The sequence below is a fragment of the Pan paniscus genome, chromosome 8 (genome assembly GCF_029289425.2).
Source record: "Pan paniscus chromosome 8, NHGRI_mPanPan1-v2.0_pri, whole genome shotgun sequence".
Taxonomy (NCBI): Eukaryota; Metazoa; Chordata; class Mammalia; order Primates; family Hominidae; genus Pan; species Pan paniscus.
The window spans coordinates 32,284,737-32,299,526 of NC_073257.2; the positions used below are offsets into that span (position 1 = coordinate 32,284,737).

At 33.9% G+C, this 14,790-nt stretch overlaps 1 protein-coding gene across 1 annotated transcript in view; it reads left to right on the forward strand.

The window, feature by feature from the left end:
• MALRD1 (MAM and LDL receptor class A domain containing 1) overlaps positions 1–14,790 on the forward strand; it is a 642,247-nt gene that overhangs the window by 519,092 nt on the left and 108,365 nt on the right. The window contains 1 exon segment of the mRNA XM_055092251.1: positions 7,201–7,267. Coding sequence (XP_054948226.1) covers positions 7,201–7,267 — 67 coding nt within the window.

Below are 14,790 nucleotides of genomic sequence, written 5' to 3' on the forward strand. Positions count from 1 at the left end.
CTAAATAAGTTGTAAATATTTTATATCAAAACTAGTTAAGAAAATACTCTGTATCTTTCAAGAGAGGAGAACATTATGAGATATATGGTGTAAGAATGATAATTGTAATCAAATCACATTGTGAGAAAGTCTTACTTTTTTATACTGCTAGAAGTGAGTACTCACACACCACTGCATTTTATGAGTACAAAAGCAAATGAAAAAGTGACCAGATCTGGCCCCATAAAATGTGCAAAGATGGATACTCTTTGTCACTTTCTCTGCACTCAGAATGCATGTACTTCAGATGAGATACCAGTATTATTTTCTTTCCAGAGAGTAGGAAAGCCGTTACTGAATAGCTCCATTCTTTGACACTATTAAGACAGTATTTATGCCAGACCCAAACTTATTTCCATAAAGACAAGATTATCTTCAGCGTGGTCCTATAGGAGCACAAATATAATATGTTATAATCTGTTATCTTCTTTGATATAATCTACTTTTAAAAATAGGATCAGAAAAACAGAAGACTTGTCATTCATACCCAGCCATAGACAATCTGTAGGTAGTGCTATAGAACACATTTTTGTTGTCCGTCTCTTTTCATCACTCACCAGTCATGTTTACAGTTCACTTAGAAAGTGAAGGTCATGTTGACACAGATATTGGGTTAGAGTAAAATAAAGAACTAGTGAAATACAGTTTTCAGAAATAAAATCCCTATTATATTATGTTTTATCTATTTACATGTTGTATGCTTTTTGGCTTGTCAATCAAATATATTAAAGCCAAGCTTCTGTTTTTAAGATATCTTTAAGCCTGACCCACACTAAAGATTTGTCAATGTACATTACACATTACTCTTTCTTTCCAACATTATATTCTTTTAAGGTCAGCATTTAATAGGCTTTTGTAAACCCGATCCTTACAGCATCCAATAATTCCCATAGTGGTCTCACCATGGTCACTATCTGGCCTCACCTACCTTGAGGTTTAAGTCATAAACAAGAACATTAAGCTCGGGCACTGTATAGATGTTGCAGGCTACATATATTTCAATGAATCCTGTTCATGCCTAACTTATATTATGCAATATATTATTTTCAAGTTTTTGTTGCTTTGCAACCAGAAATTATTGGCCAGCATTTGTCTGGCTAAATCTAAACTGAAAGTGTTTTTCAAGTCATTTGCAGTAGTAGAGGTTAATAAAGCTTATGCTAAGGTGAAACTATAATTATGATAATCATTCATTTGAAGGAGAATTAGGAAAGGACACTAAAAATGTAAAATTGTAGGATGGGACATTATAAATATAATACTATACATAATAAATATTGATAATGGTGGTGATTATTATGATGATGATGATACAGCTTAATAAAGTCTCAGAAGTATTTAAAAAACAAACCAAAACAAACACAAACACTTCTCAGGCAAGTACTGTGGAGCTACTTCAAGTTTGTTTATTATGATTATTTTTATTTTTTAATTAACACATCATAATTATACGTATTTATGAGGTACAATTTGACATTTCAGTGCATACATTTTGTATAATAATCAAATCAGGGTAGTTAGCTTATCCATCACCTCATGCATTAATTATTTCTTTGTGGTAAGAACGTTGAAGAGCCTCTCTCCTAGCAGTTTTGTAATATACAATATCTTAATATTCACCCGTTACCCTACTGTGCAGTAGAACACCAAAACTTATTCCTTCTATCTAATAGTAACTTTGTACCCATTGGCCAACCTCTGCCTGTCCTTTTTCTCCTCTCTCCAGTCACTGGTAAGCACTGTTCTGTTCTCTGCTTCTATGATATCAACTTTTGAGGTTTGATAGATTTTCCCGCAGTCCCTGTGCCAGGATTTCAAGATAAAGAGAATAATCTCTTCCCTCTGAGACTTGGTTTGTTGCACAAAATCTTCGGGTGGACTCCTAGGTGTATATATCTCTTCAAACTATGTGCAGATAATTGTGTATATGCATACTTATCTGGGACAGTACATAAATGCCACACGATTCAAAGGGGTTTGTATGCCCACAGCATCAAAAACTGCAAGCAGTTGTAGAAATTCTGAGATGAATAGCTAATCATTTGACATTTTTACTCTAACAGGCTTTGGAGTCAGAAGACCAGGGTTTAGTTCTAGTTCAGATGCTTCTTTGCTATTAACTCAAGTAAGTTATATGAAAGGCCTCACTTTCCTCCTCTGCAAAATGAGGATAATTATGGTATATAAGACACAATGTTATGAAGGACTAAGTGAGATAACACATGTAAAACTCTTAGGCCAGTCCCTGACACATAGCAGGCCTTACGTAAATGGTAGTGGTGATGGTGATGGTGATTATAACCACAAAGGAAGAAAAGGAAGAGAAGAAGAAGATGGAGAGAACAAGATCGAGGAAACTAGGTTTCATAGGCAATGCAAATACTCCCCCCAGTATAGAAAGATGATTGAGAACAATTATTTAATACCTTATACACACCATTCACTAGTATAAAAATTGTAACAAATTTAATTTAACCTTCCTAGCAGTCCTATAAGAAAGTGATATCATACATATTTCTACATGAAGAATCTTATACTTAGAGTACCTAGCTCAAAGTCCCATAACTCTTAAATGACTGAGCCAGGTATCATCAGGGAACACCAGGACTTAGGTGGTTATCAATCTTCCCAGCAAACTAGTATATAGCACCTGTCACTTCCCTAGTCTCTATGTACATTAAGGGGGAAAAATGAGGGCTTACTTGCAAATTATTTCTATTTACGTTTAAAAGTTACTATTGTTTTTATATGCATGTTCTTGCTTTTCCAATGAGATGTATCAGAATGGGATTCAATGTGAAATACTCAGAATGATATTTCTGTGTAATCAGTTGTGAATTGTATTGGCCTCCATACACATATTCATAATAACCAACACAAAGGGGTACAAACCAGACAGACATTGCTGTGGCTAAAGATTGGGAACCTCTGCTAATGGTAATATTATCCCATAGATTCCCACTTCCCATATTGGGAATTATATCTACTTATCTCCTGGAAATACTCAGCCTCTTCATGGCTAATTAGCCATATCCGTCTCCTTCCCCATTTCATTTGCTCTCTCCTTAAAATTGTTTTGAGTAAATCAAAGCTGAAAATACTTTGTGCTGTGTCTTTCTGTATTATGGATAAAGAACCTGGGTCTAAAGTAGAAACTTATAAAATCTTATCACAGAGATGAACTGTGAGTTTTCTGCCCTGCTAAACAACAGGATTCACCTCTGGTTCCAGTGAACATCTGTGTTCTTTGCACTGTGCTCCACTATAGAGCATAAAAATGCATATTTAGATTCACACAGAATTATTCTGATGTAAAGCAAGCTTATATTTCATTTTTTGTAGTAAATTTAAATATGAATGACCCACCCAAAAGTGGTCAGCCCTCCTGTACTGTTGGTTTTCTGATACTCTGCAGTCTCAGACACTCTTCTCATGTTTCAATAAAACAAAATCCATATTTGAGGAAGACTGAAATTATACCTAAGATAAAAAATAACCATAAAACAGCTTATCTAACAAGGTTTATACCAATTTATGCTTTATCATCTTGGTGGCTATTCTTCAGTCAAACCAGCAAATTCCTTATTTGTAAAGGAGAGCTTATGTTTGTTCTGTTCAGAGGAGCGTGCCCCCCAGTCCTGAGGTATGGAGCTCCTTACTCTCATCTTTGGCACCTTACTCCCCTGTTTTATGTAATTAGTTAAATAAGGAGGACTAAGGGAGGGCAAGATGGGAAATACATCCCTGGGAAAACAAATTGCTGATTTTTTTGAAACCAAAAATGATGCCAGACTCAAGATATATTTCAGTTTTGATCCTATACTGCAACTTCCCTCCTTCCTTGCTTTCCTCTTTCTTAATGCCTGCTATCCCTTCTCTAGTGTGCAATGACTGCCTTTATTAGCCCATTCTCACAGTGCTATAAAGACATACCTGAGACTAGGTAGTTTATTTAAAAAAAAAAAAGGTTTCATTGGCTCATGGTTCTGCCAGTTAGACAGGATTCTGCTTCTAAGCTGGCTTCAGGAAACTTAAAATCATGATGGAAGACAAAGCAAGCACATATTCACTTGGCCGGCAGGAGAGAGAGAGAGAACGGGAAGTGCTCATGAGAACTCTATTATGAGACAGCACTAGGGGGATGGTGGTAACCTATTAGAAACCACTCCCATGATCCATTCACCTCCCACTAGGCCCCACCTCTAACACTGGGGATCACAGTTTGACATAAGATTTGGATGGGGACACAGAACCAAACCTTATCACTGCTTAACAGGCTACGCTCTCATGCCACCCTTTCCTTGTATGTTTTACTTCAATACGTATTGCTTACATAAAATTTCTAGCTCTCTATTTTCTCACTATCCTTCATGATTATCATCATTTCTCTGTTCTAGTAAATGTTTTCTCTGTCTCTGCTAAGATTGGGCTTATCAAAGACAAGGAGCATATCTGTGTACCAGAAGCAATGATGTCAAAATGACTTGAGGAAAAACCCTGAACAGTGGTGCTATCTAAAAGGCAGAGAAAAAAATCTGAAGAAAGACCACAAATCTGTATCTCTACTTCATATTAAATATTTCATCTGAGGTTCAGACCTGCAAATTCCAGTGCCCACAGGTCGGGTCACTTCCACTTCGATGCCCCTTATGCACTTAAAATATAACATTATCTTTTCCTTTAAAAATCTTAATTCTCCATAAATCCCCCTCAGTGAATGAAACCACCAACTAGCCAATGACCCAGCCAGAAGTGTGGCCATTATCCTCGACTCTTCCAAATAGTCACCAAGATGTTTCAATCCTAATATTTAAATACCTCTTAAAAATTCAACAACTTTCTACCCCCAACCCCACCCTAATGCTTTAGTTCAGGCAACCATTATATTTTTGCTAGTTTATTACAAAAAAGAAACTCTTTAACGGGGCTCCCACATTTTAGTCTTGGTCTTTCTGTTGACTTGACACACTGCAGCCAGAATTCTAACACATGAAACATGAGACTTTCCTTTTTAAAATGTTGGCCCTGCTGGGCTGATGTAACCCAGAAGCTGTGTGTCTCTGAATTTTTTCTGCACTATCTTTGTATTATGAGCAATTCAACCAGTCTGGGCGGTCTTCAGTTCCTCAAACATGCAACACCCTCTTCTCTGGCCTCTGGGTCTTTATGCTCACCTTTACACACACACTACCACTACTGCCCAAATAAATGGCTGCTGATTCTCTCTGGAAAGCTTTTTCTTACTCCCCAAACGTGAGCGAAGTGCTCTTCTTGGTGTTCCCATCACCCTTAGAACATCCATCCCAATAGAGTAATTTCATTCTGCATTTTAATGCCACACTCACATTTTTTTTTCATCTGGAAGGACAGTAGGAGCACGAACCATGGCTGTATATCTTTTAAAGTCAACATTTATTAAACTCATACTATGAACTGGTTGTTCTTCTAACATTCTCACAACCCTATGAGATAGTTATTGTTTGTTAACCTTGTTTACAGAAAGCAAACAGAGGCACAGAGAGATTAACTACCTTACCCAATACTACTCAGCTAATAAATTGAGCTGAGAAGAGCAATTGTGCTCCTGTGCCGTCAGTGTGAACATCTATACTAAGATGTCTATGTTATCATTATATTTCCAGTGCCCAGCCCAGTGGCAGACATTTTATAGGGACTCAGAATAAATTTGTTCAATTAAAATTAAAGACAGAGGAAATTTTAATCAAGTGTTGGAGTTAAAGTAACCCAACAAGGGAGCACTGGTATCCTGCAAGAAAGGTGTTGAATTATACCCCATAAATATGTACAATTGCAGTGTGTTAAGTAAAAACAAAAGGCCTAGGAGCAACTTGGGTCTTAACTGAATAGGGGAATTGACAGGCCTTAGTAGGTCAAGATGTCTCATGAGGAAATAAGGAGGCAGCTCGTATGAACACAGCATCAGGAGCTAACTGTGCTAACCACTCTCACGGTAGTTACTCTATGAAGATATTTAGCTTCTTTTTAACCTATAAGTAAACCACCTTTGAAAATAAATGCTCTTGTTAAACTGGAACTAGAGAGTGACACAAGCAGTGAAATAGGAGGACCAGGGACGAACTTGAGTTATACTGACATTGATCATGGATGCAGAGGTAGGACATCTGCATGCTCATAAGTGAGTGACTTATCGAAAAAGGCTTTTGCCTGCCATGACATGAGGACTGTTGTGTAGAACTAGAGAAATATTTCAGTAAACAAAACACTTTATTGTTATCACAAATATGTCATGCAGACACATTCTAAATAAGTAGATGATACCCAATCCAGGGGAGAAGTTCTAGTGTTCTAAAGCACTGTGAGATGACTATAGTTAACAATAATATATCGTACAGTTTCAAATAGTTCCAAGGAAGATATTGAATGTTCTCAACACAAAGAAATGATAAATTTTTGAGATGATGGATATGCTAATTTCCCTGATCTGGTCACTATACACTATCTATATACATATAACTTTGTACTCCATAAATATGAAAAATTATTATATGTCAATTAATAAAAAGAGGTCTGATGCGATGGTTTGCACCTGTAATCCTAGCATTTTGGGAGGTCAAGGTGGGAGGATTGCTTGAGGCTAAGAGTTTAAGACCAGACTGGACAACAATGGCAAGATCCCATCTTTACAATAATTTAAAAATTAGGCAAGTGTAGTAGTGTGCCCCTGTGGCCCCAGCTATTCAAGGCTGAGGTGGGAGGATTGCTTGAGCCCAGGAGGTTGAGGCTGCAGTGAGCTGTGTTTATACCACTCTATTCCAGCCTGAATGACAGAGCAAGACCCTGCCTCAAAAAAAAAAAAAAAAAAGAGGGAGAAAGAAAAAATAGCAAAAAATAAATAAAAATTAAAAAATTAAACAAGTAAATAATTTTTTAAAAAGTCTTCTCCTTTTGCGGATTATTCAAGCATGCGAAGGGCATGAACACATTCAGGGCAGCAGGGGCCAGTGAACAAATTTGAAGAGAGTACAGGAAAGTAGCCTATGGGAATTCTTTTGCTTTTTGCAACTGGAAAGGGATTTACTCTCAGAGATTAGATTTAATGTAATGACAAATAGTGATATCTTCTTCTTCCTCCTAATACTATTTATAATTAACTGGTGTCTTTGTGATGCTTCTTTTTAGAATGTCCATTAAATTACTGCAGAAATGGTGGGACTTGTGTAGTGGAGAAAAATGGTCCTATGTGTCGGTAATAAGCATTGTTTAATTTTTTTTTAAGATTTTTTGGAGCTGGCTTACTTATTTTTCTATAGGCTGATATAATAGAGCATCAATCAGTTTGTGGTTAGTAGGTAAAAATAGTGGGTAATGGTACTATTTACATTTATTTGTCTGAATAAGGTAAAGGAATATGTGAGTGCATTTTAGAGCAATATCTCTTTATTATGATTGTGCATGTTTTTCAACATTTTATATGTGTAATATATAATTTTAATAATACTCACTATTCCTTGCATTTATTATTTCTATCAGGTTTTTAAAAGATTTTTTTCTGATATGAATATCTTTCTATTTCAGATAAACTTTGTGTCTGTATTTTCTCTTTTCATTTCAATGTTCTTATTTCTCTTTAACAAAGGATGAAATTAATTTATAAATAAAATCATTTGCTGGTTTATGCAGTGGGTATTTATAAGTAAAGTTAAGGTGTAGGTAAGAAATACATTTGCATACTCAAAGCAAGAGTAAACAAAAATAGGCGTTGTGATTTCTTTGGGGAAATATTTATATTGCATATCAAAGGTGGCTTGATTTCTTCTCTCACCCTTTGGGGAATTGTGCAAAACAGTTTCAAAAACTCCAAAGGAAATGATTAATATTTCATTATATTTGTGTTTCTGCCTTTATAATTTACCAGACCAATGGATATATCACTTTCCTTATTAGAAAACTCATTGAAGGTTGCTATTCAAGTCATTACAAAACACACAAAGGAATCTGAAAAACAATGATTAATAGTTGTTTGAGTCCTTATTTCTGTCTTAATCAACACACATAGTTTAGAAAAAGTAATTTATTCCTAAAAAAATAAAAGATTCTACCAATTAAAACAATAACAAAAATTTTATGATGGACCATATTTAGACACTGCTTTAGTTTAACATTGTTGAAATGTAATTACTAATGAGTTTCTTGGAACTGTTTTCCCTTTCAATACTTTACATAATTTATTTCTAAACATGTCAACAAAATTATACTTTCCCCATATCAGTTTCCATGGAAATTAATTTATCAGAAACTATTACTTGATGGAAAGACAGGATACATAATATTAATTTCTAAAATCTCCTGAAAGAAGTTTGAATGATGCCAAAAAGTTTATTAAATATCAGCTGAGTAGATACTATTATTTAATGTCAACTGCTTACAGTAAAGAGGTTGATTTTTGTCCGCTTTAATCCTGAGAGTTAGGCCAGAAAACTCCCAGAAAGAGCAAGAAAAGAGCTTTACATTCTTGGCAACACTCTCGTGGTCTTAAATAAACTTGAAAAATTAAAATCCAGATGGTGAAGTCTTAAACTTCTCTCAAATGGGAGAACTCTAAGGTGAGGGAGATGAGACAGAGAATTGGGAGAAGAAAGGAAGTCAATGGAGAAAAATGTAGAAAGGAATTCACTGCTAAGAAAGTCAATCAAATATCCTAAAGTATTATTTTTGATAGCAAATAATACTTTACAAATAGTGAAATAACGATAATGAACATCAATGCAAACAAATGTTGGAATTAGTGCTATCTAGAATGTAGGTATGAAAAAATGACTTTTGAAACTTTCTCCATATTGTAATAGCTTAGCCATTTCATTCAAGTTTTTCTTTCTTTAAAATTATGTACTAAAAAAGTAATATATGTGGGTTGTCATGAGTCTTTTTAAAATATACAGTAGTGTATCAGGCAAAAAGTAGAACTCTTGACACTCAAATCCTACACTGTAGTAGTAAGGTTTGTATCCCTTTGGATATATTTTTCTTTACACAAGCACACATACACACACAATTTTAAATTCCTAGATCCCTTATATATTCTTTTAACATTTATTTTAGGTTCAGGGTTTATTTTAGGTTCAAAATCTCCCATGACAAGTTTACTTATGTAACAAACCTACACATGTAGTTTTGTTTATCAAAAATTTATTGAGTTAAATATTTATTAAGTAAGCTCATCATGGGGGATTTTGTACAGATTATTCCATCACCCAGGTACTAAGCCTAGTACTCATTTTTTATTTTGCCTGATCCTCTCTTTTCTTCCACCCTCCATGCTTCAATAGTCCCCAGTGTCTGTTGTTTCCCTTTGTGCATCCATGTGTTCTCATCATTTAGCTCACACTTATAAATGAGAACATGTGGTGTTTGGTTTTCTGTTCCTGCATTAGTTTGCTAAAGATAATGGCCTCTGGCTCCATCCATGTTCCTGCAAAAGACATGATCTAATTCTTTTTTAAGGCTGCATAGTATTCCATGGTGTATATGTACCACATTTCCTTTATCCAGTCTACCATCGATGGGCGTTTAGATTGATTCTGCGTCGTTGCTATTGTGAATAGTGCTGCAGTGAACATACGTATGGAGGTGCCTTTATGACAGTAAAACTTATATTCCTTTGGGTATATACCCAGTAATGGGATTGCTGGGTCCAATGGTAGTTCTGTTTTTAGCTTTTGGAGGAATCACCATACTGCTTTGACAATGGTTGAAGTAATTTACACTTTCACCAACAGTATATAAGTGTTCCTTTTTCTCCACAACCTTGCTAGCATCTGATGTTTTTTGACTTTTTAATAATAGCCATTTTGACTGGTGTGAGATGATATGTCACTATGGTTTTGACTTCCATTCCTCTAATGATCAGTGATGTTGGGCTTTTTTTCATATGCTTATTGGCAGCATGTGTGTCTTCTTTCAAAAAATGTCTTTTCATGTCCTTTGCTCACTTTTCAATGGGGTTGTTTGTTTTCTTCTTGTAAATTTGAAACCCCTTGTATTAAAAAGGCACTTTAACCTGGAATTTACAATAAAGTGATAATCTTTACTTTTCACCTTTTCGTCTTGGCAGTGTTTACAGTGGATTGCTCTTTCTCATTACCTGATTTCTGGGATATCACTGCCCATGCCTGTCACTCTCCTTCACCCATTCTTTTTCTTTCCTGTTGTCTAAATATTGGGACGTTAGATGATGCTTGCAGTTTCTCTTCTGTTTGTCTACACTCGCTCACTCTCTAATCTTGTCTAGCGTTGGACCTGTGAATAAAATTTGTAGACTTCGAATACAGCTTACCAGCAGACGAGACTCCGCATTCTTAGATTTAACCACCGACACGATGCCAGATCTCATTCAGATTTTATTTGGATATCTCCTAGCCATCACGAATTTCACGTGTTCTAAAAGACCGGTTGTCTGGACAGGCCCTGTTCTTCTATTTCTCCAAGCTTTGGATAAACTGATCCTTCTGTCTAGAACTTTCTGTTTGTTTAACCTATTTGCCCAGAGGATGCCTTTTCATCCTTTAGATCCAACATAGGTGATGTTTTTTTCTGGGAAGCCGATTCCAGCCCAGCCAGGGAGGGTCTCTTTTTCCTCCTTCTGGCTCCTCTCCTCTTTTGCTTCCCTTTCCACAATATTTTGTAAATGTTAGTTTTACAAAACGACCTGTTGAAAATCAGCCCTAGCTATCTAAAAAATGCATTTCCAGTAAAATTCTGTTCTTTATGATCATCAGAATTTGTTTTGCCCAACTTTTTACTAGTTTTCATTTTTAAGGATACCTCCAACAATTATGATCATTGAAAAAACATAAAATATGCTGACTTCTTACAAAGTACACATTATATAAATTAATGAAACAGGAATGAAAAATGTTTAAAACTAACACAAAAGAGGAAAGAAAGGAATAAATAATAGCACAACAGATCAGTTGCTTTTCTGAAAGAAACATCTATTGTAAAGTGTAACATTATATACTGACATCATTGCATTGCAAGTTTTTCTAGCTATTAATTCTTATTTATCTTTTGCAAGAATTTATATTTCTGATCTGATAATTTGTTCAAGATATCAAAACTAAATTACTATCTGACAAATGTGACAACTTAAAAATATCATGGTTAATAAAAAGCATTTCATCCAAATAAAGGCCAGGTTCAGTGGCTCACCCTCACCCTCATAGTCTCAGTACTTTGGGAGACTGAGGCAGGAGGATTGCTTGAGCCTGGGAGGTAGAGGCTGCAATGAGTCGTGATCATGCCAGACTGAGTGACAGAGTAAGTTCGTGTCTCAATAATAATAATAATAATAATAATAATATATTGTTTATATTTTGTGGCAGAAAAAAGATTAATAATATAATCAAAGACCCTAAAGTATGAAATAGATTAGGATAAAATATGTCAAGAAGAGAAATCAAAGTGTTAGTTTAAGGAGGAGAGGTACATTTAAAATTTTTTTTACTTATTTATTAACTTTTATTTTAGGTTCACAGGTACATGTGTAGGTTTGTTGTCTCAGAGGTGTGGTGTACAGATTATTTCATCACCCAGATAATAAGCACAGTACCCAATAGGTAGTAGTTTTATCCTCACCGTCCTCCCACCCTCCACTCTCAAGTAGGCCTCAGTGTTTGTTGTTCCCTTCTTTGTGTCCAAGTATATTTGATGTTTAGCTCACAATTAAAATGTCTAACCGTTAAAAACTTATAGGTATTTTGTATTGAAAGATGACGCATATTCAGTCACCATTGTAATTACATTTTCGATGTCTACATTTAAGAGAGTGATGTCAGTTTCATTTACAGTAACCTGGAAATTGTATCTTTTGCAATTGATTAATATTAACCTGAAAAACATTAATTTTGACTTAAAATTAAAGGGACTATGAAATTTTTCAAAAACTCTTTTGGAGAGTTCATGGGCAAAAATTTTGAAGACCGTGGGCCAAGAAAATAAAGATCATGTCTTCAATACATTTTCATGACCCGTCCCTAATGTATAACTGAGATTGCAAGAGTTATTTCAATATGTGCTCACAAAATAAATGATGAATGAAAGTCCTGAAATTTCAAAGAAAAGCGTCAATACATTGAAATATATTCTTGAAATGTATTGAAATATGAGAAAATGACCTCACCATAACCCAAACTACCATTCAAAAAAGAATTAGTGGGGGATTTTCTATGTATGCAGCAAGAACTATTGAGTAAGCATATGATGTGTTCATCATACTAAAAAGAAATTTCTCTCCAGTTTATAGGATAGAGCAACTACCAAAAAAAAAAAAAGTAATCTATTAAAGAAATTCCATTTTACTACAATGACAGAAGAGGGTGCTCTTAAATTAGAAATCTTGTAAACTATCTCAAATTTCATCAAATGAAGAGACAAATGAAATTTTCATTCATACAAGGCCTTTGTTAAAAATAAAATTCAGTTAGAACACTTCCCCTCCCCACCCAAAAAACAACAAAGAAACATGGTGTAAAAAATAAAATACATCAAGACCTTGAACTCCAATTCCAAGTTAAATTAAATATTATTTATAAAACATATAATTGGGGATATTTGAAAACAAATACATGCAACACTTTAATTTAAAATTTTAAAGTCTAAGTGTAAAAATATGTAAAAAAAATAAAAATTAAAGTAAGAATCAATTGAACCCAAGGAAATAAATTGGCTGGATTAACTGAATTGCTTGAACCCAGGAAAAAATGAAATTGAAAAAGTAAAGATTAAATTATCATTTTCAAAGGATGATATATTCAAATGTAAATGTATTCAGAAATTTTTAACAAAGGTGCAAAAGTAAGGAAATGGAAATGAGATAAAATAAGGAGAATCAAAGAGAAAGTAGTTCAAGTGGAAGAAAAAGAACATGCATATGATTGGAGTCCCTAAAGAGGAAAATAAAGTAGTAGAACAGAACTAACATTTAAACTATAATTCAAGTAAACTTTTTTCAAAAAATGAAAAGAGACCTGAACTTACATACTGAAAAAGTCAGCAAGTACCTGAAATTTTTAACACAAAACCAAAAACTCTAATGTATATCCTGGTAAAAATATTAAACTTTAAGAAACGGAAAAAAATTTTTCATGGCCTCTAGGAAAAGAACCAAATAACACAAGAGGACAAAGAATTTGGTTGGCATTAGACTTCTGAAAACAAAGAAACAAAGAAAACTCGTGATTGTCTCCAGAGTTGTGAAAAAGTCTTTGAAAAAATTTAACATCTATTCTTTATATTTTAAAAAGAGGCACTATGGAAAATGTAAATTGATGGATATTTTTTAAGTATGGTAAAGTCTATATTCCCTATTCCTAAATTTAGCACCTTCCTTAAGAGAAAACCATAAAAAGCACTTCCATTAAAATTAGAAACAAAGCAAGTATAACCACTAGTTTCACTGATATTTCATATTGTACTGGAGGTAGTCACCAATAAGAAAAAAAATTATTAAGAATCAGAAAAGAAGTTATCATGATGGTATACATGAAAAACCCTAGAGAATTGATAAAAGTTAATTCAAACAATAAAAACAATTTACTAAGTAGGTTTGGAGGATATAAAATTAGTATTCTTAGATTAATAGCCTACATACATAGACAAAACTATTAAAAGGAAAAAATGAAAAAACTCTATTCACATTGACAACAAAAAGAGAAAATATTAGAAATACATTTAATAAAATAAAAGCAAATCTGTATAATAAAAACAATCCAGAAGAACTTAAACAAGTGGAAAAACATTTCCTTTCCTAGATAGTTGACTCAACATCGTAAAGGTGTTACTTCTCCCTAGGTAATTCTATAAGTTTAACACAATCTCAACAAAAAGACCTACAAGGTTTTCATAGGGGTAAACAATTAGATATTGCATTCGTATGGAGAAATGAGTGGAACAATAGCTAGTGAAACACTGAAAAAAAAAAAACAAACTATGAGAATCTGAGTAGCTATGAGAAGCTATGAGAATATGAGTACTACTGAGCTTTGTAGCTCAGTAGTACTGAACCTACCAATATCAATAGAATAAAGCTCTTATTATTAAACTGTATTATGCAGGCATCTGAATAGAAAATTTGACATTTCAGACTAGCAGAGTAGAAAGTTAAAAAATGTATCCAAGTACATATGAAAATTTAGTAAATGATAAAAGATGGCATCTCAAATTTCTGGACAAAGATGAACTTTTTAAAAGGGAGTATTGGGGCAACTAGTAAGTATTTGGAAAAAGATAAAATTAGAACCATACCTCACACTATATATACACAAAGATAATCTTCACTTAAATCAGAATTCGAAGTGAAACCATATACACTATAGAAATAAGCAGTAAATTTCTCTATATTATGAATGTAGGAAAAAGCTTTTTTTCAATGACTCAAATGCAATTGCATTTGAAGACAGATAAAGTTAATTACATAAAAATTTATTTTTAACAATGTTTTTTAATGACAAAAAATACCACCAAAAGCAATATCAAAAGATAAATGGCAATCTGAGAGAAAATACTTATGTTGCATGTATCAGAAAAAGGACAAATATCCCTAATACACAAAGAACTATTTTAATATACAGGGAAAGCCCGAATATCACAGAGAAGAAAGAGATAAAAAATTCATTTTAAAATATAGAGAATGATGCTGCTATTTATCAGTGTTCTCCAGAGAACCAGAACCAATAGGATATGTATAGATATATAAGCAAAGATTTATGATGA